We start from the raw sequence: 27,072 nt of genomic DNA on the forward strand, positions 1-27,072 counted from the left end.
TGCAGTTAATTATGGAGCTAGAAAAAAAATGATAAGATACTTCTCTGTATTCTGTTTTTGCATTTTTTTTGGGTTGGGATAGGACAGTTTTTTTTCTGCTATAGCCATGTCTTCCTGCCTGTCTTTAGTAGCATATTTGCACTGCATGGTGTTTGTTAGGCTTAAGTTTATAGGATGGGCTCTTCATCAGATTCCTAGTGAAAAAAATGTTGTGAAATAAAATCAGTTCACTGATCTAGGTACTACTAAAATAAAAAGCAATGCTGTTTTGCCTGTAAAGAGACAGGAAAGTGTACTTCAAAGCAGAACACAATGTTCAGTTAACAAAAAATACACATTTTTTAAAATTTACAGGAAAAGAAAAACACATAATGTTTGGAAGTAATGAAGACGAGAGAGAGAGAATACTTCTGCAGCTCTTCGTGGTGATAGTAGCAAGGACAATGATAAAGAAGATGAGTTTAAAAAGGTATTTTGAGATAAGAAGGGAATTTTTTTCAGGCCTCTCAGATTAGTAAACAATAGTAAACAGTGTCTTGAACATTGAGTTGCCAGATATTTGCGTTACAGAAAGACATCACATGAAGAATAACAACCATCATATAAAAGTTATGAAATGGCTTTTGTACAAAGTGAATTTAAGATGCATTTTGTCTTATAAAAGTATATTCCATGTTGTTCCAGTTCTCAAATTCTTGATATGTGAGTGGTAAGTAAAAGTTTGGAGAGGATCTTGTGCCTAGCTCATAACACAGGCTTACCTTCTTGGGAGGTGGAGAAACATTCATCCTTTCTATCATCCTCTTCCAGCTTCATCAAGAAAATCACCTTTGTTCTTTTTCCTTGGAAAATGCGATCTTTTAATATACAGCAGGGAAGGGAAGTGGAAGCAGAGAACAGACTTATTAAGTTGCAAACACAAATGCAACTTTTGCAAGGTTGCGTTCTGTTGTTTTGTATCAGTGATCATTATATATTGTTGTATGTTTATGTTCTTAATCCAGTGAAGTCAGATTTTACTATATTTGCCTCACATGAAAAGGGTACCTATGCACAAGTATTCTTGGATAATTCATGGTGGGTTTTTTTCTAATGTGGTAAGCTTTTCTGAGGGTGTCTTAGATTTCAGCCAGATCTCTGTATTATGTCTCTGAATAACACAGTTTCTTCAGATGCTATATTTTCTTCTTCATGAAGCTTTTAGTTATTTACTTACTTACAATCTATTTTCCTCCCAAATTATCTTCTTGTGTTTCTTACGCAGCTTAGAGCATAAATTCCTTCTGACAAGAACTAGTATGTTTGACTTAAGCCCTTTAGAAATAGCCTTCAAGTTCCTATCTGAATACAATACTAAATAATGTATGTTTTATTTATTACAGAAATGTAAAGAGATGGTTGCTTTTTTCAGTTGAGAGCTGCTAGACAGCCTCCAGAAAGCCACCCGACTGTCTTTGGATAATCTTAAGAGAAGAATATTTGTTTCAAAGTAAGTTACAAATGAAACATTTCTCTAATAGTATTACCAGAACAAAGTTATTTCTGTGTTAATATAATAATACAAATATGTATTTACACATGTAATAATACATACACATGTATCATTAGTCAAACAGTTCCAGACTTCTTGGCCCTCTTTGCTGGAGAGCATTCACTTTTTGTTGCAGTCATGCTTAGGGCCCAAACTTTTCTTTTATGTTTTAGTTCTTTATGTTGTTAGTTATAGTCTATGCACTTTGTTTTATGCAGAAAATAAAGTTTATTTCTACTATTGTTTCCCCTCTGCCTGCACTCTTGTTTTTATTTCCATATATTTCCCTTGAGATTGCTTTGAAGATGCTGATAGTATAGTTTATGTCCAACACAAGTGACTAAAACTTAAATGACTATTCTAGGTCACATATGGCAGCGTGCCCTAATGTTCTTTGTTAAAGATCATCTGTGCACTCTCTATGAATTCTATATGATAATGGTAAGATCCGTATGATTTTCTCATTCTCCTATATTCAGTATGATTTTTATTGTTATTGAACAATCTATTGAACAGGCATACACTTCAGAGACAGAATTGCTTCCGTATAATAAATTGTTATATTTAACAACCTAGTTAGAATTCTTTAAGCAGGTGAAGTTGGTGGTGTTTTGTCATTAATGTGTGCTGAAGCTTAAGTTACATTTTTTTCTTTTTCTGAGGACATCTTTTAAAGAAAATGTATTGAAATCCTGATCTTATTGAAGTGAGTAAAAAGTGACTTGGGTGTGTCTGCATGTCATAGCTTTTAGAAACTGTACTTTGTGCCTTGGTTTTAGTTTCAGTTTTGAGTATATTCAGATCTATATTTATAATTTTACACTAGCTTGTCATCTTTGAAACTTTTTTGATTTTTTTTCCTTCTGTTCTGTTGAATATTCATCTAAAATGTAATGAGGCAAGTCATTTAGTCTTGATAGGTTATTCCATGAAATGGTTAGTTAAACCTACTTATGTCCTACTCCAAAGCACTAGCAGAATTCCATCATTCTTAAATCCTAAAATCCAGAATCAGAAAATATTCTGGATAAAAAATTCTGGAAGCAGTGGCTGGATCCCAGGTAACCTTTGTCTGAATGATGGGTCTCTGGCTATTAATTTTTCCCTTTAAACAAGAAGCTTCTGTAAGTTTTGTCAAGTAGTTTGTAACTTAATGTGAAAATTCTTCATGAGGCTTTGCTTGGAGGAGGTAGTTCAAAATTATATTCAAGATAATGTGAGGGGTTTTCATGGTAAAGTATTTATGGCACGTTTCAAAATTATTTTCAGCAAAATTTCATTTGAGAAAAGAAAGGATTCTGTTAGTACAAGCAAGTCTGAAGAGGTTGCTGCTTTTCTAAAAGCGAAGGTATGCCTTGCTATTCCCAATGTGGTAAGTTACGTGTTATATTGCTAAGGGAAAATACACCATCTTATAGTTAAGTCTGTGTTTGCCCAAGCACAGTATGTGGGCACGCTTCTGCTTAACCAGCATCCATTTCGAAGAAGAACAGTTGCTTAGGCCTTTCAGTGAACTGAGAGTAGTGATGAAATGTGCTCATCGTCCAAGCATTCGTGGTTTCTGTCTTAGCATTGTGCTTGCAGAATCTGGCATTTTATTGTTCTTGTGTGTTTCAGCAGCCTGATTGCAAAAAACAGTGCATGCGTTTGTTTTCCCTTTCCTAGAGTAATATTGCTCTGTGTCAGCAACATATATGGTATTTTATTTTATATATGAGAAGGTTACAATATTATCCAATTGTCCTATTGAGATTAAAAGTTTTGTATTGGTGAAATTATATTGAAAGAAAGGCTCTATTCTAAGGTGATGTTCTTTTGACATTGAACTGGTGTTCATATTAGCATCCTGTTATACATTCACACTGTGTGTGTACACATAATGTGTAAGGTCTGTTGAAGTGTAGAATTTTTACTTTGTTGATATTTATATAAGCACAGGGCTCCAATCTCCACCTACTGGAAAGGGAAGTGTATCAATATTTCTTTCCAGTCCTCTGAAATGCTTGTGCGATCCAAGGTAGTAGTCAAGTAACGCTGGGTAAAATACCATTTTGCTAATGCTAACAGGGTTTTGTGAGATCCTTGTTTTTATGCATGCAACCGCTCAGTTTGCGAAATTGACTTCTAAAACATCAGCATTGCTTTTAAGCAGATTATATATCCTAGTTCTGAACAGTCCTGTGGATTATTTCATCCTTTCAAAATAATGGCTTGCACACGAAAGCTATAAGATGATGCTCCAAGGACTGCATTTGATGACTGAGCATATCCCCAGAGTGATCTTTCTTCTGAAGTTTAACATGAAATACTGTTTTTTCTGTTCTTTCTTGAATTGCTCTCAGGTACGTTCTTCCTTGTGCTCAGTATTTTTGAGAAACTCATGTGTGCCTTTACTCCACTTTCTCCTACATAGGATTGTTTTCAGACAAGGACAGGACAAAGTCACAATTAGCATTATTGCTGCCAATATAGTTCTAAAAGTTTGGGGACTTTATGGCTCTTTTTGTACTACCAAATAAAACAGGATAGAGGCTGTTCTTTGACCTCAAAGTGAACTGACATGAACAGGCGTGTATCCATATGTGCTTCCAGGAATTAGCATTCAAACTGTGTGTCAGGAACAATCCCCGTGTCTGAATTTTTTTCTAGAAGAGTGATTTTTTGCATCATTCCAAACCATGCTAAGGGAGCATACTAGAGCCGATGTTTTGGCCCTGTTAGTTCTTGATTCAGATCCTTGTTTTCCTTCCAGTTCTTCTCACCATGTACCCTGGTAGCTCAATATGAGTTCTTGTCCTGTCCTGACTTGGGTAATAGGTTGCTCACAGAATTATGATACAAAATCCTTGCCAGATACACAAGTCGAGATTTTCAGGGCTACTGCAGGGAGTTCTATTAATTTGCTAAACACTATGCTCTTGCAGAAGTTTTTGAGTTAATGCTGCCCTTGGGAGAAAAGAAGCATTCAGTATTTATTCAGCTAGGATTATCGACACTTCGATTCAGGTGATTTTGTTTGCCTGAAATTACCCACATATGTATGTGTGAATATATATAATGAATAGATAGATAGATAGATATGTATATGTGAAAATATATGTAGATGAACACCTAGAAGGAGAGGTTATATAGATGTAAATTTTCTTTAAAATGAACTATCCGTATGTGTTTTTATGACCATCCCTCTTACAATTCTGTCACAGAATTTAGGATCCAATGATTAATAGCAACAGAGAGGAGGATCTTGGCCTTCAGTTTTTAATGCCCTATGATTTGAGAGTGCAGGAAACAAGTTCTGTATTGTATTCCCACACGCTATTGAAAAAAAAGCCTAATAGGAACGCCATTTAAAATATTGTAGAAATTATAAAAATAATTGTAAAAACTCCAATAAATCTATTTATTTACGCACTTGCTTGCCATTTTATACACAAATGGATAGTGGGTCAGTAGAGTGCGTTCCAGTTCTTTAAAGGCAATTCTGAGCCAGATGAACTAAATGTTAAAGTACCATTTTCCAGCTTTCCTTCTGGGGCAAATTCTGTAATTCACTATGAGTGGAGTAAAACTGAGGTCTTAGAAAATAACGATCAATTTCATTAATTTCAATAATATTTCAACTGTTTTAAATAGGTAATTGTTCCCAGTTTAGATGATATACAACAAGACATCAACCGTCTGATTCAGTTAATACTGGAAGTAAATCGTGGTGTTGCTAACTGGGGACAGAAACGTTTGCAAAAATCTAGTTTAAAAGCAGAATCAGTCATACAGCAAGTATCTTCAGTAGTTTTGGGAGCACAAGGAAAAAAAGCCAAAAACGGGGAAATTAAGTGGTTTGAATATTTCTTTTTATTATTTCAACTTTTTGCTTTACTAAAAATGACAGTTGTAAATACTTGTGAATAACCTCACTTTTCTTCCAAGAGGGCAACTGTGGATTATCTTGAATTAATCTGTGGGGTTTGTTTTATTTAAGTAGCTCTGTTTTTCAAAAATAGCTTTTCAGGCTCACATAAGCTTTAGAGCCTTGAGGAAAGATAAGCAAAAAAGCCTTAGGAAAATTGCTGGATTCTGAATCTCCTATTTAATTCGAGGCAAAGAAAGCTTGTTAATTTATCTTTTTACCTTCTTGCTGTGAAATGTAGCTATAACAATGTAGCTGAAACCAGAAACAATGATTCTAGACTAGCTCTTATTGGAATATTGAGATAAAACTAGAGCTAGTTTAATAATGAGATTTCAGTAAAGATTTTAATTGCTATTTTTATTCCTACAATGGATTATAAAACACTTCAACTGTTTGTTCATGTGAATATTCAGACTGTAGGTAGATCTGCATCCATTTTAGTCAGATGCTTTTTACCTTCATATTATTTCTAAACATCTCTCCACGTGCTTTGCAAGCATCCACGACAGTCCAAATGTACTTTTACCTCAGGTTTTCTTAGCTGCTTGGCTGAGCCAGTGATCTGTGATACACTTTATCTCTGTTGTGAATCCTTTGCAAAGTCTTTAACATCTCAGAAAGTTTTTCTTCTTGATAGTCCGGAGCTGGGACTTTATTCAACTCATGTGTTTGCATGATAGTAACCTCTTTAAGGGGCTTCAAGCAGGGTGGTAGAAAACAATCCTCATCAGACAATCATCGCCTTTTCTTCTTCTGGGTCAAAATACAACATCAACAAGTTATCATTTTCACCACCTTTAAACTAGTCATCAGCAAAACCTGGAGATGTATGTTAATGTTTGGCTGACGAGCTCTAAGGAGTACACTGGCAACAATGGATCAATCTGAGGCTGTTTCCAGGGACCAAATCACTGAAGAGTTCTTTGAACTAAAAGAGAACTTGGAGTTGCATTAAGTCCCCTGCCATTAAACCACGTGTGTGGTGCAAAGAGTGAATTTTTCTTCTTCATTCTTTTAAATCTGCTTCAAAATGTTCAGGCATTGTTATTACAGAGGATCTTATTAGATCTCGGGGTATAATAAATCATAAAAATGCTTTGTTGGAAAATACCTTTGAGATCATCAAGTACCTGTTCACTAGTAAACCGTATCACTTCATCTACCTCGCTTTAAATACCTCCAGGGATGATGACTCAGCCACCTCCCTGGACAGCCTGTGCCAGTGCATGATAACCCTTTGGTGAAAAATTTTTTCTTGATATCTAATCTGAACCTCCCCTGGTACAACTTGAGGCCATTCTCTCTCATCCTATCACCTGTCACTTGGGCAAAGAGACCAGAGCCTGCTTCGCTATGCCCTCCTTTCAAGTAGTTGTAGGTAGTGACATGATCTCCCCTCAACTTTCTCTTCTCCAGACTAAACAGCTCCAGTTCCTTCAGTCACTCCTCATAAGATTTGTTCTCCAGCCCCTTCACCAGTTTTGTGTCCTTTTCTGGACTTGCTGCAGCAACTCAATGTCCTTCTTGTAGTGAGAGGCTCAAAACTGAACACAGTATTCAAGGTGCAGCCTCATCAATGCCAAATACAGGGGCAGAATCACTTCCCTGGTCCTGCTGGCCATGCTGGTTCTGACACAGGTCAGGCTGGTATTGGCCGCCTTGGGCACACTGCTGGCTCATGATCAGTCGGCTGTCAATCAACATCCCCAAGTCCTCCTCTAGGCAGCTTTCCAGCCGCTTTTCCCCAGGCCTGTAGCACTGCACGGTGTTGTTGTGCCCCAAGTGCAGGACTCTGCACTTGGCCTTGTTGAATTTCTCCCCACTGGCCTCAGCCCATTGGTCCAGCCTGTTCAGATCCTTCTGTAGAGCCTCCCTACCTTCAAACAGATCAACACTTCCTCCTGGCTTAGTTTTGTCTGCGAACTTATTCAAGGTATGTTCAATCCCTTCATCCAGATCATTGATAAAGACATTGAACAGAACTGTCTCCCACACTGAGACCTGGGGAACGTCACTTGCGACCAGCCTTCAAGTGGGTTTAACTCCATTCACCATCACTCTTTGGGCCCAGCCAGTTTTCCACCCAGAAAAGGGTGCATCTGTCCAGGGAAGTGGAAGCCAGTTTCTCAAGCAGAGTAATGTGAAATATAGTGTCAAAGGTTTTACTGAAGTCCAGGTACACTATATCCACAGCCTTTCTTTTGTACATTAAGTGGGTGACCTTGTCATAGAAGGAGATCAATGTCTATATTGATCCCAATTGTCTCAACAATTTATCAAAAACTAAGGAGGGACGTGATAAATTGCTTTTTCTTTCTATTTGAGCTTACTTATAGTTCTTAAGGGGGAAAGGGCTCCTGTTTCAACATCAACAATGTAACTGGAGCAGCACCTACCAGTGTCTAAACTGCCTTTCAAAGCATATTAGGAAAACATTAGGAAATCTCTAGATTGCCTTTTCTCTTCTTTTCTTTTTTCTTTTTTTTTTCCCTCTTCTTCATTCCATTCTAACCTCTTTCAGACAAGACTCAAAAGACTTTGACATTAGCAGTTTATAAGACAAGGGCAGCTCCAAAAACATGACAAACTTTATTTCTGCACTCATTAATATTTGACTTGGGAAAGTTTAGCATCTTCTATTATAATATTCTAATAACAAGAAGTTATTTATTTGAAACATATTTTTTTGAATTCTAACATGCTTCAAATAAATAACTTCTTGTTATTAGAATCACAGAATCATGGAATCATGGAATTCTGTGATTCTAATAACAAGAAGTTATTTATTTGAAGCATGTTAGAATTAAAAAAAAACCTGTTTTAAGGGTTTATATGAATAAAAAACTTATGATTATATTAATTGAAAAAATATAAAATTTCACAAAATGTTTATAAGCCTTTTGGTGTTCTAGTTACAGTTAAATTAGAGTGGAACAAAAGAAATCTGTGAATTAAGATGACTGTTTTCTTTCTATTTGGAAACATTAACTTTAGGTTTAATTTGCTCTCTAGCTGTATAGAGCCTGACCTGGGCTGGCACTTGGTGCGTTCATATTGAACAGTCAGACAGAGATTTGAAGAAGGGTATTCAGCCTTACTGAAGATTATCATTGCTTGACTTGGCATGCATAGGTTTAGAAGGGACTTCTAACCAGAGTTTTAATAGTTTATTAATTTATGGATAATTTTATTTTACAGAAGGAGTTGAAGAGGTTGGGTTTGGCAAAAAGCTAAGAAATTTTTACGCAGAAGTTGCAGAGCGTGGAGATGTTTCTAGTTTAGTTTTGCTCCTCTCCTGTGAATTCTATAAAAGAATTAGCTAGTGAAGTTCTGCAGGACTTTCAGAAATATAAGGTGCTGTGGACAGAAGATAGAGATGCTAAAATTCAGGTGAGTTCAGTGATGATCAACTACTGGACAGTTCTTCATTAATCTTATCTTTTGAAATCAGAAAACTCCGAGGCAAAAAAAAATAATCAAGGAAAAAGATGTAGAAAGCACAATAACAGCTGAAATTCTTATTTCAGTAGTAGCATTAGTAGTCTATTTTCTAAACAGAAGTAATAACGCACTACCTAGTTTGAGAATTGACGTTTGGCTTTTCCTTCTCCTGTGCGATTCTAAATACTGATAATCTGGTCCTAATTTGCTGATTGCTTTAGTTTTTATTTGCGGAACTCTGGAATTTAGGCCACAAGGAACTGCTCCAGTTTGACTTGGTGTATAGTACAACCCATAGAAATTCCCACAGCATCAGTGCTGATAATTGTGTGTTTACTATGAGTTTAATACACGTTTTTATTCATGACCCTTTCTGTAGTTATTTTAAGAGTTGAGTTCTGCATTCTCTCTCCCAAGAAGAATCCTCTATTCAGTTCTTCATCATTTGAGCTCTTAAGTTGAATCCTCAAGTGTGATAGAAAAATTCTGTTTACTACAGCAAGAAATCAGTTTCCAGAAACTAGAGGTCTTTGGGACTTCTGCATCAGAATATTTCACACTGTCATTCTACAACAGAGTTTTAATTTAGAATTTGAATTTAGAGGTTTGGTAGAAGAAAATTGGCTTCTATGTCTATTGAACCTTGGAGTAATTGAATCTTCTTTTCTGTTTGAAGGACTACATTATATATACATAGATCTGTGAATCACATCAAATTGCTCACTACAGGAGCACTGAAATCTTTCAAGTGCAATGCAAATTGTGCAAATCACGTGGGCTAAAAAAAGCTAAGAATTTACTGCTATTCTGACTAAAATATTAAATCTAAACAAATAAACCTTATTAGTTTAATCTAGTTGCTACTGAAGAAAAGAATATTTCTGTAGAGAAGGCCTCAATAATAAGTGCAGTTAAGTTTTGTACACACATGCCCTAGTTTCTGTATTATTTTTTCAGCATTATGCTAACTCTTTCACTGCCTATCTGGTTATTCTCAAACAAAGGAAGTGGGAAACAGCTGTCAGCATTTATTACTTCCTTGTGCAATGAAAGCATGTGGAATATAGCTCTTGCGTAACATTTCTGAAATGCAGCACTTCAGAATCACGAAACATTCTACACTTGATTTCTGCTTATGGAACTCCTTAGAAAATGTTTTTATTGTGACTGTCTCACACAAAACTGGGCTAATTGTGTAGTCCTTCTGTAAGCGCAAGCGTGTATTTTTTGATATATTTTGTCACCTGTTTTCACAAAACCCAAGGCACATAATATGTCTTGGATATCTGTTTGTTAAATTTTTATTGGAATTTCCCAACAGGCTTGAAAGTTACTGATAGGGAAATTGATGAACATAAATACCTCATCTCTTGCGTTTTACTATGTTAGCAAGGCTACAGAAGGCTGAAACCAGGTATAATATCGGGATACATTTTCAGTGGCTCCTGAGTAATTGTTGCCACTTATTTTATCAAAAATACGAAAAAGGATGTTTATTGATTAAGATTTTAAAATACACACAGGAATTTTTGGCTAGCCATCCATCTCTGACTGAATTTAAAGAAGAAATATTTCACTATGCTCTGTTTGAGAAAGAGGTAGAAGACTTTAAACCAATTATTCTTCTTGGTCCAATTGAATTGCATACAGGTATGACATTTTTCTTATCTTTGCATGTAAAGTAAAGTATTGAATATAGTAGTCATCTTATTTGGTTTGTTCTCTGAATTAAGTGCTTACAATATGAATAGAAATTACTGAAAGGACCTCCCTGACTGATCAGCCAGGGCTCACTCAGATCCTTCTGAGAAATCTGAGTTTAAAACCTCTCCATTGCTCTTGCTCCCTGCTCTTTGGAGTGGTTAAATTAAATTCTGTCATGGCTGTGAAGATATCATGAAGGCTTAGAATCATATAATGGTTTGGGTTGGAAGGGACCTTAAAGGTCACGTAGTTCCAATCCCTCTGTCATGGGCAGGAACATGCCACTAGATGAGGCTGCCCAAGACCCCATTCAACCTGGCCTTGAACACTTCCAGGGAGAGGGCATACAACTTCCCTGGGCAACCTGTGCCCATATCTCACAACCTTCATTGTGAAGAATTTGTTCATAATGTCTAATCTAAATCTTCCCCTCTCCAATTTAAAGCCATACCCCTTCATCCTATCACTACATGTCGTTGTAAAACGTCCCTCCCCAGCTTTCTTATAGGCCCCCTTCAGGTACTGGAAGGTCACTGTAAGTTGTCCCTGGAACATTCTCTTCTCCAGGCTGAGTAACGCCAACTCTATCAGCCCCTCCTCACAGCAGAGGTGCTCCAGCCCTCTGATCATCTTCATGGCCCTCTTCTGGACCTGTTCCAGTAGTTCCATATCCTCCTTATACTGGGGATTCCAGAACTAGACACAGTACTCCAGGTGGGGCTCATGAGAGCAGAGTAGAGGAGGAGAATCACCTCCCTTGACCTGCTGGCCACTGTTGTTTTGATGCGTCCCAGGATACAGTTGGCCTTCTGGGCCAGCTCATATTGAGTTTCTCATCAGTCAGCAAAGAATTAATGAATGTGCATTGCTACTGATATGATCATCCACGACACTAATCTCTGTGACCAGGTCATCCAGTATAAAAAGCATTGATAGTATAAATCACCGCCTTTATTATTGGCACAAGGATAGCACATAGTTCTGTTCGCTTCATTTTCTCCATCAGTGTTTGTTTCAGCAGAAGGTAGGCTGCATAGCCATTCTCATATCTAGTATCCACAGGTCTCAGGCTACCATGTGTTTTCCTGTTCCACTCTAGTGTCTTTAAACATAATGAAGCTGGCATAAAGATCTGGTGTTGGAATGTGTGGCATGTGTTCTCTCATATAGGATATGTTCCCTGAGTACGGTACATGGCACCATACCTCAGTAGCTGGCCGTTTGTGGCCCTGACAACTTGGCAGTCATTGGTTACACTACTCTGAAGAATAGTCAGGTGTGTCAAATATATTCTCTCCAGACAACTGCTTGTTGAAGGACTACGCTGGTTTTGTTAGAACAAAGAAGCAAGGATATTAATGGCACTTAGCCCTCTAACCTTGTCAGATACTATGCATCTGACATGTCTCCACAGGACCAATGTCACAGATCTTGGGTTTTTTTGCCTTCTATGTCATATGTTATCATGGTTGCTATCTTGGGGCAGGTAGTAAATGTATCCCTTTCCAAATATCAGTGTGGCCATGTTTCTCATGAGCACCCTCCATCTTCTGAAAGAATAGATTGAGAAATTATCTCTGTACAATTTGTCTTCCTTGTACATCAAAGAAGACAGAAGCTGGACACTTTGATGACTAGAGTTCTTTTCAGGAACTTGGGAGCATGTTAATCCCTAGCTTTATTTCAGTGAATGAACAAAATTGTCAGACTGCTGACTGCATGTCTTCATCCAGTTCCTGGATGCAAATTCTTATTAGTGAAACCACTCTGGGGACAATTAATTCACTCTGGAAAACTCTTGCTGTCTATTATTTTGTGACCAAGAGTGATAAGAAGCAGTGTATGCAGAAGAATATGGATTTTCTTGATGGTCACAGAGGGAGCCACATACTCTAGGTTCAAGAACAAGGATATGAAATGTTTTTATGATCTGAGGAAGCAGATATTTTTCTCAGACTCAGTTTAGGTTTGGGAATTGACTTATTATTTTTGTCATGTTCTAGTTTCTGGACAGGGTGTAGAACTTTTCTTGAATTACCCTTGGCTTTCAGGAATCAGATTTTTAATGCTAATATCCACATGATTAAAGAAATGACATCTGCTGCAAAAATTTGTTTTGTGAGCAAAAGGATTATATGCTTTTACTATCTTTTGGTTTCTTTCACCAGAGTATGAAATCATAGACTCATAGAATCATAGAATCATAGAATAACCAGGTTGGAAGAGACCCACCGGATCATCGAGTCCAACCATTCCTATCAAACACTAAACCATGACCCTTAGCACCTCGTCCACCTGTGCCTTAAACACCTCCAGGGAAGGTGACTCAACCACCTCCCTGGGCAGCCTGTTCCAGTGCCCAATGACCCTTTCTGTGAAAAATTTTTTCCTAATGTCCAGCCTAAACCTCCCCTGGCAGAGCTTGAAGCCATTCCCTCTTGTCCTGTCCCCTGTCACTTGGGAGAAGAGGCCAGCACCCTCCTCTCTACAACCTCCTTTCAGGTAGTTATAGAGAGCAATGAGGTCACCCCTCAGCCTCCTCTCCTCCAGGCTAAGCAACCCCAGCTCTCTCAGCCGCTCCTCATAAGACCTGCTCTCCAGCCCCCTCACCAGCTTTGTTGCTCTTCTCTGGACTCGCTCCAGAGCCTCAACATCCTTCTTGTGGTGAGGGGCCCAGAACTGAACACAGGATTCGAGGAGCGGTCTCTCCAGTGCCGAGTCCAGAGGGAGAATAACCTCCCTGGACCTGCTGGTCACGCCGTTTCTCATATGTTGCCTATTAAAATCCTAATTTATTCTGATCATAAATTAGAGCACCAATGACTGGCTTTTCTGTCTCTTCAGTGCTGTTTTCAGTTTATACATTAATTGCATGTGATGACGTCGCACCTTACAGTTTTAGTTGTGAAGTATTCCAAATCCCAATATTGAAGTCCCAGGATTAATTTCCTCAATGGGTATAAACCACTTAAACCAGATGCATAAAAATCATGATATTTACGTATATCAGAATTATTCTCTGAGAATCTACAGTTATAGAGTAGGCATTTTTCTTCGTTGTTCATCTTCTCTATATTTTCCATTAGATAAGCTTAGCAATGTTTTACAACTATCATAATATATAGTAAAACAACAGAAATATATTTAAGTAGAGTTGAAATTATTTTGAAACTCTTAAAATGCTGTAATTGGATTGCCTCTCTGCTTTTCCTAATTGCTGTTAGGAACTATATGGGATAATGTGATGAGATTTTTTACAGAAAAAAAATAAGGTATAAGTTTAATAGTTGGGGAGGAGGGTTTTAATTGTTTTTGATTTTTTTTTTTTTCAAATCAGAACCACTGAAAAGAGCTTTAGCGATTGAAGCCAGAACCTGGAAGAAGCTCCTCTGTCATTATTTAGATGAGGAATATAAAAAGAAAATGACAGACATGATGTCGTTCATAACTGGATATTTAAAGAAATTGTTTCAACCTCTGAGTGACTTAGATGATGTCAGATTTGCAATGCAAGCTTTATCTACCATACGTGAAAATGAAATAGAAATGGATATGACTCTGGGACCTATTGAAGTAAGATGACTTAATTTTTTATTTTAATTAAAATGGTATTGTATAATAGGAGTCATAAGATAAACTCAGAATCCAAACTGAAGGATCTAGGTGGAAGATGGGGAACAAAGTAATATTTTTATTGTTATTTTTATTATAAGTTATGAATCATTATTAGATATTTTGGGAGATACTGCAGAAATGCAGAAGAGAAAAAAATATTCTCTTGAATAAATTATAATATAAATATAATCTAGCAGCCAATATGCAGAAACAAGCAGATGAGAGCACAAGGAGCAATACTTTCCCTTTCGCTATGTGCTTTTACATTAGCCTTAATCCTCTTTCTAACTGTTCTCTATCTATAAATGAACATCTTGACCATCTAACCCCTTTAAATATGACCACAATGCATTCATTGAGCCATTGTACACTGTCATCGTATACTGTCAGAAACACATAGCATTCTTTTAGTTTTCTCTATAAGAAAGAAACTAAAATAAGCTCATTAAGTTTTGTATATACGTGATATTTATTATCACACTTTGAAACAGTCAGCTTAGTAGAAGACATTTGTTTTATATTTTCATCCACCTTTTGCAGAAGAAATTGTATTGCTGTATAGTCTTCTTTCTTGAAGACTATTCTATTAACGTGATATTAGAAAGGACTTTAGGTCGACTTTTTGTGAGTTTATGTAAAGAAAATGGCCCTTACCCAAAAGAGGCAGAGGTTACATTAGTAAATCAAGAACCTGAACAATAATTTAAACATTTAAAGTAATATTTAGGTCTAATAAATATTATTTCTTAGTCTGACTGTCTTCATGCTGAAGACATGGACACGATAATCATACTTAGAGATGTTAAATAAAACAAACAAGAGGAACAGAGTTCAGCACTATTTGTTAGGTTTCATACATGTTGGAAATCTGCAAAATTTGTAAATAAAAAAATAAATGTTATTTGAAATAATGAAGTATTAACTTTGCTTGTTTAGTTATTCCTGCTTCTGTCACTTCGAGATTAACCTCATGACATTCAACAAAGGTAGATGAATAACCCTAGGCACCAGTGCAAGCTGGGTATAACATAGCTTTGCAGGAAAAGAATTGAGTTTCTTAGTGTACACCAAGGTGGATGTAAACAGATGACATGCCCTTGCAGCAAAGAAGGTTTAGGATATCCTGGGCTCTAGTAGGAGTTGTGTTACCAGCAGGCTGAGGGTGGTGATCCCCTCTGTGCTGGGGTATGAGACTCATCTGGAGTGATGTGTCCAGTTCTGGGCCTCTCAGTACGAGAGAGATATGGAAATACTGGAGTGAGTTCAGCAAAGGCTGATTGAGCAATTGGAAAATATGACATATTAGGAGAGGCTGAGAGATGAGAATATTACTTCTGGAGAAGGAAGCTGGAGGAGGTATTTCATCTATGTGTATAAGTACCTAATAGGAGCTAGGAAGGAAGAAGGAACCAGACTCTTCTCAGTGGCTGCCAGTAACAGGACACGAAGAAATGGGCACAAGTTGAAATACTATAAATTCTGTTTAAAACTGAGAAAAATTTAGTGTGAGTATGCTCAAAACACTGGAATGAATTGCCCAGATGATTTGTGCACCCTTCACCATTGAATGTATTCAAAACCTGACTGGGCATGGTCCTGGGGAATGTAATGTGCGCGACTGTGCTCTAAGCAGCAGGGGTTGAACTAGGCAGTCTCCAGATGCCCCTTAAAACCTCAGAGGTTCAATGTACACCTCTCTCAGAAGCTGAGCAGGAAGGAATTCCAAGTGTAGATTTCTGCATAGAATAGACAACAGTGTTTATCAACCAACACAAACTGCACAGAGTACAAATTGTAGGTCAAAGAATCAACTAATATAATGCACGGTGATTTTTTTCTTCATTAGCAAAATGTTTGCCTGCCTGTTGAGGAGCTATGAAATATGAAAATGATTTTATTTTTAAGAAAGGCTATGTGTGTAGGAGGAGGATAATAAAGGAGAAGGTGTTCAAACAAATTCCAAGTGAGAACAAATAGTAAGAAAAATTCATTCTGTAATGTACATATGCAGGCATATGATAGTTTGGCAAACATATAGTAATACAGGTTTTATAGATGGCAAAACATTTAAAAATGTGTAGTTTAATATACATAATTATTCAGAGTTAGAAAAAATTCCTCAAAATCTACATTGACGTGGAATTTAGATCAGTAGAATAAAATTACCATGCGATCATAGAATTGCATTTATTTTGATATTAAAATTATTGTGTTTGTATTGTATATTTTTTCTAGTATTTCATACAAGATATCTTTATGGAAATATTTTTTGCTATTGTTCCCTAGTTCTTTATTAATCATATTTATTTAAAAGTAAATCAGTATTTTATACCTAGATTACACAAACAGATTTTCTTTTAAGTTTCTTACGAATTGTAGCTATGTTCCTGCAGATGAACTTAAAATGCATCATTACTCAGATTTTATTTTTTCATCTAGGAAGCTTATGCCATATTAAATAAATTTGAAATTGAGGTTAAAGCAGAGGAATCAGAAGGAGATGATACACTCAGATACTCTTTTAGTAAATTACGGACCAAAGCTGTAAGCGTATAAAATGACATTATTTTCCATTTATCTTCATGTGCTTTGTTCAGTGTATAAAGTATAGAAGGATAGATGTAAATATGTAGATATTTTGTTGGAACAGTTAAGTTAGATTCTTTTCCAGAGATTAATCACTGTGGAAAAGACTCAAGAGCAAATTTTATACTTGCGTTTCATACGGCTCTTGATTCTTTTTTCTCAAACTCTTGAAAAAAAAAAAATTAAGACATTTTTAAAGGGAAGGCTGAGCCATCCATGAGGAAGAGGACCCTAACACTTTCAGTTTTGAGAGGTTTCTTTGGAGGGAGGAAGGAAAGGAAGGAAGGAAAGGAAGGGAGCGTGGAAAGGAGGGAAGGAAAGGAATGAAGAGAGGGAGATAATAGGATCTTTCTCCCCTCCTTTTCTGTGTCTTTCTGTTCACCCACGCCCTTGTAATGGAACATGTTCACTTAAAGGTGGAGGGGAGATTTTCTTATGGTTTTTAGTTGGTTTTTATTCTCTCCACTTTTCATCTCAAAAATTGAACAAGTAGCACCATAAAAGGAAAAAAAGTCAGTTTTATAGCATCGAATAACTAATTTTTGTTCAGCATTTTAATGCTTTTTATTTATAATTTTGGTATATATTTATAATTTAAATATCTGTTCTTGAATTTTAAAGATATAACTTTGATTTTATTATTTTGTATGTCAGGCCACAGTTCAAGAAGAGTTGGTTGAAGTTCAGCCCAAATTTAAGAGTAAATTGCTAGAATCAGTTGCAGTTTTTCAGGAGGATGTGTCAAACTTTGAAACATTATATGAAACGGTAAATGAATTTAGTAGTTACCTGTAGGACTTGTACTTACTTTTAAAATACTTTTTGTTTGCAACAGTTGGATGCCAAAAATTTATTCTGCTTACCTACTGAGTGTTTATACCATGGTTGCTACGCAGTCATCATTGTAGTTCAAACTTCTCAATATGAATAGCAGTGCACATAACTTTGTAAGGAAAGAAAAGCATCCCTTGTGGTACAACTTGCCGTGAGATCTTAGTTTACAAATGAATCTTTACTCAGACATCAGCATTAAAAAAGATGGTCACTGGCTACTCTATACTATTTTATTTTCAGCAAAAGAACAAAATGTGAAAAATAAAAGTCTAGACCAGTTCGTAATTAAAATTAATTAAGCTAAAGATTTTTCAATTTTATAAAAGTTATCTTTTCTTAGATTTACTGTTGTAAGTATTGCATTACCAAGATACATAACTTGACTGGATTTTTACTACCAAAAAAAAATGCGTTTTGTGATGACCTGTACATACAGTCACTTTGAGAACTAAAATTCAGTTTTTCTTAACTGTCTTTTTGAAAGGAAGGACCTATGGTTCCTAGTATTCCACCTCAGGAAGCCAGTAACAGGCTAGAGATCTTTCAGGTAAGAAAATAAACTGATGAGTTTCCAATAAATTAAAACGTGTCTTCATGGATCTTCTGTTGTAGTATTATGCCAACTATACTGTAGTTTCCTAAATGTAGAAGGATGGATTGACTGATTGATTGATTGTGTTACTTTGCTTCACTTTTTGCATTTTGTGAGCAGAAAATCCATTCTGAGGTAAAAAAAGCACTAGAAGAGGGAAGAGTCAATTACGACAACTTGATAATGACTGAAAAGCAGCTGGGTTACATATTGGTCACATAAACCATTTTTTCAAGATCACATTTTCCATTAGAGGTTGTCTTTCAACTTGATACTTTTTTGTTATGAACCTTAGTTCATGGATCCATAACTAGTCTTCAATCTGTTTTTAATTCTTATTCCTTTCTCTTCGAGTTACAGTAACTTGAAGATATTTTCAACAGGACTTCTGTCAGTCTCTTACCTCTTGCACAGACTCTCTGAAAAGTAAATTCAAAGTCTGTGAAGACCACCAAGTATCAGGAGAGGCTTAAGTCTCCCGGTTTGTCTATTAGATGTCCTCAAAATTGAGTAATTTCAGTTGAATTTGCTGTGTTTATTATTTTGCCTAGAGAATGCTTTGTACTTATGTATAGTAAGTGCCCAAATCATTATTCTTTCCATTTTTCTATGGTGATCATGTCCTTTGGACAGCAGTCATACTTCAAAAGTAATTGTATTTCTTAGCACTGTTCAGTGGTTTTTTTCAGACTGTGTTTTACCATCTGATACAAATATTATCTTTTTTTCTTTTCTTCCCCAGTGATACTGAATTCATTTCACATCATGCTTTTATAAAATACTTCTTGAAATGGTTGCTTCTTATATAAATTTTCACCATTTGAATTCGGTGTGATTTGAATATCATATTACATGAGAACTGTTCATAATACTGAATCGAAAATATTTTCAGACATTTAAATGTGTTTCCAATACAAATATTTTAAGACAAATTTAGAGCCACTTAATGATTTATTATTAGTCAACTTTAAATTAAAACTTAGATTAAACATATTTTCATTCTGTATTTATGAATTCTTTTTTTATTAGGCTAATTTTGATGAGCTGTATAGAAAGTTTATCACATACTCATCTGGCGAACAGTTGTTTGGACTGCCCATCACAGACTATGCACTTTTGCATAAAGTCAGGTAACTAGAACTTCAGCTGTCTTAGTTATTTAAGTATGTTAGAAAGAGTTAGGGTTCATCAAAGAGGGAAGTTTTAGAATATGGAAGGTTTCCATTGCCTTAAATTAAATAAAAAAATAAAAATATCAATGACAATTTTAGAGGTCTAATGAATTTGCCAGTAAAAAGAATTGTATTTATTTGTTATTATAACAGAACCATAACAGATGATATTACATCTAAATACTGTATAAAACAACAGAATACCATGGCCTAGAAGTAAATATGTACTTAAACGTAAGTAAATATAGTACTATGCATTAAGATATGGTACAAAGAATGAACAAGGAAAAGGCAAGGAAAGGTGACTGTATCGTCACATATGAAAAATATAACCAAAGCTTTTATTGAAGTATTTTATTTTTTTTGAGCAGCTGTAGAAATGAAAATCAGATCATAAATTTCCTGCAACAGCCATTTCAATAGTTGGATGATGATTCACACCAGATGAAGATCTGAGCCTTTCTGGCTGGTTTTAGATTACCGTTTTAGTTCAGATTCAGAGAGCACTTCCAAAGTAAATTTAGTAATTGTTCCCACATACCTGCACTGTTTTGCACTGCAGAGCCAACTCAGGGTACATAAGCTAGGTTGCTTTTGGATGAAAGGAAGTTCTGTAGAACTAGACGAAAGCAAAACTTCCCCAAATATGTTTAATGTAGATATTAGGTCTGTAGCACCAACTGTCTGCTCTTTTTTGTGGATTTTATTACTGAAATGTTCTTTTCTACATTGAAAAGCACGGTCTAATTGATATTACGCAATTTTTTACGGTACTACTACATATAGCATGTATTCAACTATTGTGAGATATCCAAATAGCTGATGGAAATTATCGTTATGATTATTATTTTTTTCCAGGAAGGAGTTAGGCTTACTTCAAAAATTGTATGGATTCTATGATGCTGTAATGAACAGTATCAATGGCTATTATGGGATACTTTGGACAGATGTAGATATTGAAAAAATTAATACTGAACTTGTGGATTTTCAAAACAGGTATGTTCATTAATGCATTAAGATTTAGATGACTTCAGGAAAGCTATTTGATATACTTAAATACAAAACAGCCATTAATAAAGAAGATTCTTCAAGGAAGAGTGGAATAACAGTATACTTTTAGTTAACCAACTTTCAGCCATAGGTTTGACAATCAAAGGTCACACAATCACTTGAAGAATGAATCTCCTTAGCTAAACCAACCTGAAAGTTTACGAATAAAGATAAGTTCTGCAAGTAGGAGGATTAACCCATTAGGTTCTAAATACAAGAATAATGTTTCTGAGTCTTTTAGAATATTTAATCCTTTTAAAAAAGGTATTTCTGCCAATTTAAATATATTAATAATGCTAAGTGTCTTAAATAGTATGGGTTTGTAAAAGGTTACAAATACTGCAGTAATGCTGAAAGTTTAAATGTTTTTGGCAGTGTTCAGAGGATTAGATGTAATTAGTTTGATTCAAGAGTATTTGCTAAACGTTTGGTTAGAAAATGGTTAACTATTTTTTATATTTTCAAAAATATACGTATTATTTTAGGAAGAAATGTAATATAGAAGACTAGGACAGGCATTATTTTATAACAGAATAACTGCATCATTGAGTGCAATCCCCAACTCTCCTTCTACATAATAGAGTCCTGTCCTTTGCAAGATGCGTCCTAAAACAACTCCAGCTTTCTTGGCACTTCCCTCACACCCCTAGTCCTCCTATTAGAAGAATATTCCAGAATCTCCCAATAACTTCCAAAAGAAATACATGATTAATTGATGTATGTTTGTACTTGTGTCAGTATTTGGTATTTTACATTCGGTCTATACCACAGTTATAGACCAGTGCACACTTTAAAACAGTTTAAATCAATGTTAGATAATGTTAAAGTCTTTTTGCTGAAACACAGACCTCTACAAGAGCTAAATTACGTTAATTATTCTTTGAAACTGACATTCATTTAAGGTAGACATGTATAAAAGAGAAATTACTTTTGAAACTGCAGTGGAGAGAACAACTTCAGTATAAATAGTTCTTTCTTAGGCTGCGAAGTACTCATCCCACCTATTGCCTTTCATTGCCTTCCATTCTCCATCTTGCCAATATCTCTTACGAATTGGTATTACTTTGGCGGTTTTTCATGGCTTATCACACTGATAGCTTCAGATAATCAAAAACCAGTAGGATAACCTTCCTAAACTAAAGGGAGAGAATGTGTACTACAGAATGTGGATTTTTTTTTTGCTTGATTTTTTTTGCTTTGGTTTGGTTTGTTATTGGCTTCTAGTCTAGGATGTCATGGTAGTTTAGTAGATGTATATTTTTCTGAAGGTTAGTGGATAGGTCAAAAATGTAATTTTAGGACATAGAATTGGTAAGTGAAGAATATCCATACTTCTGAAATTGCAGTTTTGACAGTCAGAGTTGAAAGTTGGGGCTTAGATTTGCATTATTTCTGAATTTCTAAGTACGAAATATTAACCAGAGACTCATAACCTTTCAAGAAAATATATCCCAAAGAGTATTTTTCTTTTCCAAGTTTGAGGTTACATATACTGATATAGGATTTCAGGGATTAAGTGTCACTCAAAGAAGGAAGATGTTGACGGACACCTAATTGGCAGTATCTTGTCTTTGTGTAAAATGGTATCTCCTGGTTCATGTGGGTCAATAAGAATAACAAGGCTCCCCGCTCTGGAACATCCAGCATGTCATTCAAAATTTGCCAGTTTGTTGTCTCTGATTCCTATGCCCCAGATAACTGGACCTGACATTAACTTTTTATGAATAAATGAAAAGAATAACTGCAAACAGAACTTTATAAATATTCGGATGTTTCGTCTGATTTTCTAAGGAAAAAAGGTGATCTGCGATGTCACTGTCAGACCGTGTCAGTGACCCTCTTTTTCAAAAGAATTCTATTGACTAGTTTCAACTTTAAATAGGGCAGATTTCTCACAAAATAACCATAAGTACCTATGAGTTTTATAAACGTCAAAGCTTAACAGTAGGCCACAAACAGACACAAAATATTTTCTCCCCTCAGGGGAAGACAGGCAGGCATTAAACTTTCTGTTTGACAGCAACCAGAGATCTAATCAACACGAATGTTCTTGCAAACAAACCAGTGTAGCTCTAAACCAGACACAGACTGCCATGTTGTAACTGATTACAGAAAATACAAACTTGTATCAGTGGGAGGTAGAGAGATAAGTGACAAAGGATGCAAAACTAAGGGAATGCGATCCAGGCTTTATTACTTTTCCTGCTAAAGATGTATTTTATCGTTTACACAAGGACATTCCTGTAGTGGATTGACTGCTTAGTTCTTAGTGTCAGCTCTGTAAAAGTGTGGTCAAAGAGGTCATTTAACTGTTTTGCTGGGTTTTTTTCCACATTGGAAGTAAATAATTCTCATTTTCTTAGTGAATAGTTTCAGGACTAGTAAAGAAAAGTAGAGAAGGTGGTCATATCTTTCTAATTTTTATGTCTATATCCAAAGTTGCATGTTAGTATGTGCCATTTGTATTACTGGTATTGTAAATTGAAGTAAATATTTTTGTACAATGATTGCAAATGTGAAATTGGATGAATTTTGCTTTGTGTTGTGTTTGCCAACAGAGTTTGTGTTCATAAGCTGTAGATAAGCCATGTTTTAATGCCAACTGCAATATTTCTGTTTATTTGCAGATAGTGTAATAGTAGTTAAAACTGTTAAATAAGGTGATTCATATAAAGCATCTGCATTAGTTTTTCTTAAAATGGAATTTTACATAGAAGGTGTTGACCTCAGTACAAGCTACTTCATATCTTCTTGTCTGTTTTAAAAATATATAAATAATGCCTATTTTGACAAAAGAGGTATTTACTACTGTATCAATTTAACTCACTTGCAGGTGCCATAGACTACCTAAAAAGCTCCAAAACTGGCAAGTGTTTTTAGATCTCAAGCAAAAAATTGATGATTTTAGGGAGTTCTGTTCTCTGTTGGAAATGATGGCCAGCAAAGCAATGAAGCAAAGACACTGGAATCGTATTGGTGAACTAACAGGACATCAGTTTGATGTAGAATCTGATTCCTTTTGCCTTCGAAACATCATAGAAGCACCAATTCTTCAACATAAAGATGATATTGAGGTAGATACATACATTTTTTCCCCTCCCTAAAAAATATTTTTTACTTTGTTGAAGTCCTGACTCTCAAATCAGACCATACTAGTTTAGAATAATTTATATTTTATTTAGAATTTCTTAACCATATGAACAAAGACAGAGGTAGCAGCTGGAATCTTTGGAATGTTATTTCTAGATATCTTCATCTCCTTCCTGGCCCTTTTTTGTATTATTTTCATAGCCCTTCTCAAACAGGAAAAAAAACAAACCAAACTTCACAGGATCACAGTCACCTATTTTTTAAACTCTTTTTTTTGCTTTGAAGATTTGTAAATAAATAAGAGATTTTAGACGATGGCTCCATCCTTATTAATATTTAATATGAATACTTTTCCAGATCTTTATGGCTTCCTCTGAAGCATACAACTTCAAAAGATCCCCCACATAACCTGAAAAAACTCTCAATGGAGTTTGCAAGTTTTATAGGGTAAATAGGAGTGCAAAAGCTCTTGTTATATGTATACTTAATTTATATAGAAGCGTTCCAAGGTGGTCTCCTTAATTCTGAAGTAAGCTCTGATTTGAATAGAATATTGGATTCAATGACCTTTTTAACCTGAACTGTTCTTAGATTCTATGATTCTATAAGCTGAGTTGTGATCAGATTGAGGGTTCATCTGGTGATGAGTCTACATCAATACCCTGAAACTTGTACAAATGATTCAGAAATCTTTATATGTAGAAGTAACAAGATGTGAAACCACAGAAATGATACATCCATGCATTTTCAAATGTACATTTTTCGATTATCCTTACATGTAATTTGAGTGAGTAAAATTAGTAGTGCGATTTCTTTATCTGCATGTCATATTCCTGTACTATTTTGTAACATTTCATATATAGCTTTTAGATATTAAATTATTAGATCTGTAATATTGGGAAAGATTCATTTCTGGAGAATGAAGATTCTAAAAGAAATGGTTCTTTCTTTGCAGGGTATATGTATATCTGCTACAAAGGAAAAGGTTATAGAAGCCAAACTATCTCAAGTTGTTGAAATTTGGGGAAGCCAAAATCTGAGCTTCTCATCATTCAAGGGAAGAGGAGAGTTACTGTTAAAGGGAACTGAATCATCAGAAATTATAACATTGATGGAGGACAGCTTAATGATTCTTGATTCTTTACTGAGCAATAGGTACTTTTAAATTGATTGTGTATGATATTCTTAGAAACACATTGAGACAGTAACTGTACTATTACTAGTTTAAATCAGCAGAAAGTTTGAATGGAATATTATTTTTAATGAAAAAAAAATGCTGCCAAGTCTAATGAAAAACTTCGTCAAGGGGAAGACTTGCTTATATTAGTAGCAACCTGTTGTATCAGTATATTTGAATCTAATCAAGCTGGTGGATACTTGCCATAAGATTCTTCCACCTTTAAGTGAATTAAGTGTTGTTGAGGGGATGGGGGCATTCCCCATGTTATTTATTTTAAATTAGATTTATTTAGAATTAAACAACTTCTGCTTCTTATCATTTTTAGATACAATGCACAATTTAAAAAGGAAATTCAGAGCTGGGTTTCCAAACTAAGCACCTCTACGGACATAATTGAAGAATGGTTGGTTGTGCAGAACCTCTGGGTTTATCTTGAAGCTGTTTTTGTAGGGGGAGATATTGCAAAACAGTTACCCCAGGTAAACTCTGCCATGATTGTCTATTGTTGTGTATTAAAAGCTATCTGTGTAATAATTTCCAACAGATTATGCTGTGAATGTACTTCTGGTTTTGCTTTATATAGGAAGCAAAATGTTTTCAGACTATTGACAGCTTATGGGTTAAAATAACGCAGCGAGCTCATGAAAACCCAAATGTAATTAAGTGTTGTGTCGGAGATGACCTTATGCAGCAACTTCTCCCTCATTTACATGAACAGTTGGAAGTATGTCAGAAATCACTTACGAGGTATGAATTGTTTGGTTTTTAACACATTATTATTTTCTAAATAGATTATATGAAGTATTAATAGTATTTGACTCTGATTTGCGTTCTTATGTAGAAAAAATTGAAGAGCTGAAATATTCTAATAAAAATCTTGTTCCATTTTAAAGGTACTTGGAGACGAAAAGACTACTGTTTCCTAGATTTTTTTTTGTTTCTGATCCTGTCCTGCTTGAAATTCTTGGACAAGCAAGTGATTCTCATACAATTCAGGTACAACCTCATTGATTTTTTTTCACTTACAAGAAAAAAAAAATTGGATATAGAAAAGCAATGTAATAATTTTTTTCTTATAAACTTTGCTTGAGAAAATAATTCATTGCTTTTTTGGTCTTTAACAAAATATGAAATAGTTATTTGTAGTTTAAAAAAATCTTCAGAATTCAGAACACTAGAATATGGTCCCATCGAGTGATTTGCTAAACCAACAGAAGGGACCGTCTGAGAATTTCCTGCTTTGCATATTGCAAAGTTAGTCTGACTAGTCTAGCTTGTTACTGAAGGTTTATAGTCTAACAAGTCTAAGTTGTTACTGAGGGTTGATTAAAATGAGATAGTTGTTCTCACACAATAGCTGGTCTCTTTTCTACTAGATTGTTTTCGGAAACTGTAAAAAAACAGCAAATAGAGCTAAAATCCTAGGCAACTGTTTCTGTAGTAATTACCTGCAGATGGCCTAAAATACATCTGTGGGTTCAGATGAACCTTTGCAGGATAACCTTACTTGAGTTTGGTTTTTTTTTTCTGTTTGGTAATGTTAAATATTTACTTCGAATGACTTGTGAATTATCCTTACAGCCACATCTGCTTTCCATAGCTGACAATATAAATGAAGTAGAGTTTCACTTGAAGGATTATGATCACATACTGGCAGTCATATCAAGAGAAGGAGAAAAAATTCTGGTAATTCTCTGAATAATTTTTTTTCCCAGAAATATTGTTAATGCATAAATCATTCTGTTATTGAATATGTATTTAATTGAGTTATTGTTAATTAAAAATGAATACTTCAAGGACTGGTGTAACAAAACTGTAATATGTCTTCAGTAAATACATTTCTAGTATTTTTCTTAAAATTAAAACTGTAGTTGTCTGGAGTAGAAATTTAGTAACTATTTAGTAACTAATGTTCTTGAACAGAAGTTCAGTAACTATGCCTGCTTCGTCCCCTTTACTTTTATGAATTTTTCAGTTGGACACTCCAGTGCTTGCAAAAGGACCGGTAGAACTTTGGTTGCAGGAGTTATTGCGTGTGCAGCAGATTTCATTGTATGGCATTATTAGGACAGCATATTACCAAATAACTGACCCAGGATATCAATTGGTGGAATTTCTTAATCATTTCCCAGCACAGGTGAGATTAGAGGATGTGGATTTTTGTGTGCAGATTTTTTGTGTAGGGAGAGTTGAGATGTAAAAAGCAAATGGAATGGTTGCTAACCAGTACAGTCCTGGGTATATTTTTTTACATAGAAATTCTGCAGATATTGTAACATCTCTTTTTTTAAAATCAATCTACTTACATATTTAATTGACTTACCTTAAAGCTATATTTATGTATTATCTCAGCAGTATTTATTTTTA

At 35.2% G+C, this 27,072-nt stretch overlaps 1 protein-coding gene across 1 annotated transcript in view; it reads left to right on the forward strand.

Annotated features, from left to right (window-relative positions):
• The window catches only part of DNAH8 (dynein axonemal heavy chain 8), a 125,661-nt gene that overhangs the window by 24,146 nt on the left and 74,443 nt on the right, over positions 1–27,072 (forward strand). Inside the window, 20 exon segments of the mRNA XM_069851447.1 lie at positions 417–469; positions 1,383–1,489; positions 2,843–2,903; positions 5,165–5,360; positions 8,640–8,739; positions 8,741–8,831; positions 10,406–10,532; positions 13,924–14,159; positions 16,641–16,745; positions 17,442–17,555; positions 18,106–18,168; positions 19,243–19,343; positions 20,244–20,381; positions 23,269–23,509; positions 24,481–24,680; positions 25,031–25,184; positions 25,289–25,452; positions 25,599–25,701; positions 26,287–26,391; positions 26,681–26,842. Coding sequence (XP_069707548.1) covers positions 417–469; positions 1,383–1,489; positions 2,843–2,903; positions 5,165–5,360; positions 8,640–8,739; positions 8,741–8,831; positions 10,406–10,532; positions 13,924–14,159; positions 16,641–16,745; positions 17,442–17,555; positions 18,106–18,168; positions 19,243–19,343; positions 20,244–20,381; positions 23,269–23,509; positions 24,481–24,680; positions 25,031–25,184; positions 25,289–25,452; positions 25,599–25,701; positions 26,287–26,391; positions 26,681–26,842 — 2,621 coding nt within the window.

This window comes from Phaenicophaeus curvirostris, chromosome 2 (genome assembly GCF_032191515.1).
Source record: "Phaenicophaeus curvirostris isolate KB17595 chromosome 2, BPBGC_Pcur_1.0, whole genome shotgun sequence".
Lineage (NCBI taxonomy): Eukaryota > Metazoa > Chordata > Aves > Cuculiformes > Cuculidae > Phaenicophaeus > Phaenicophaeus curvirostris.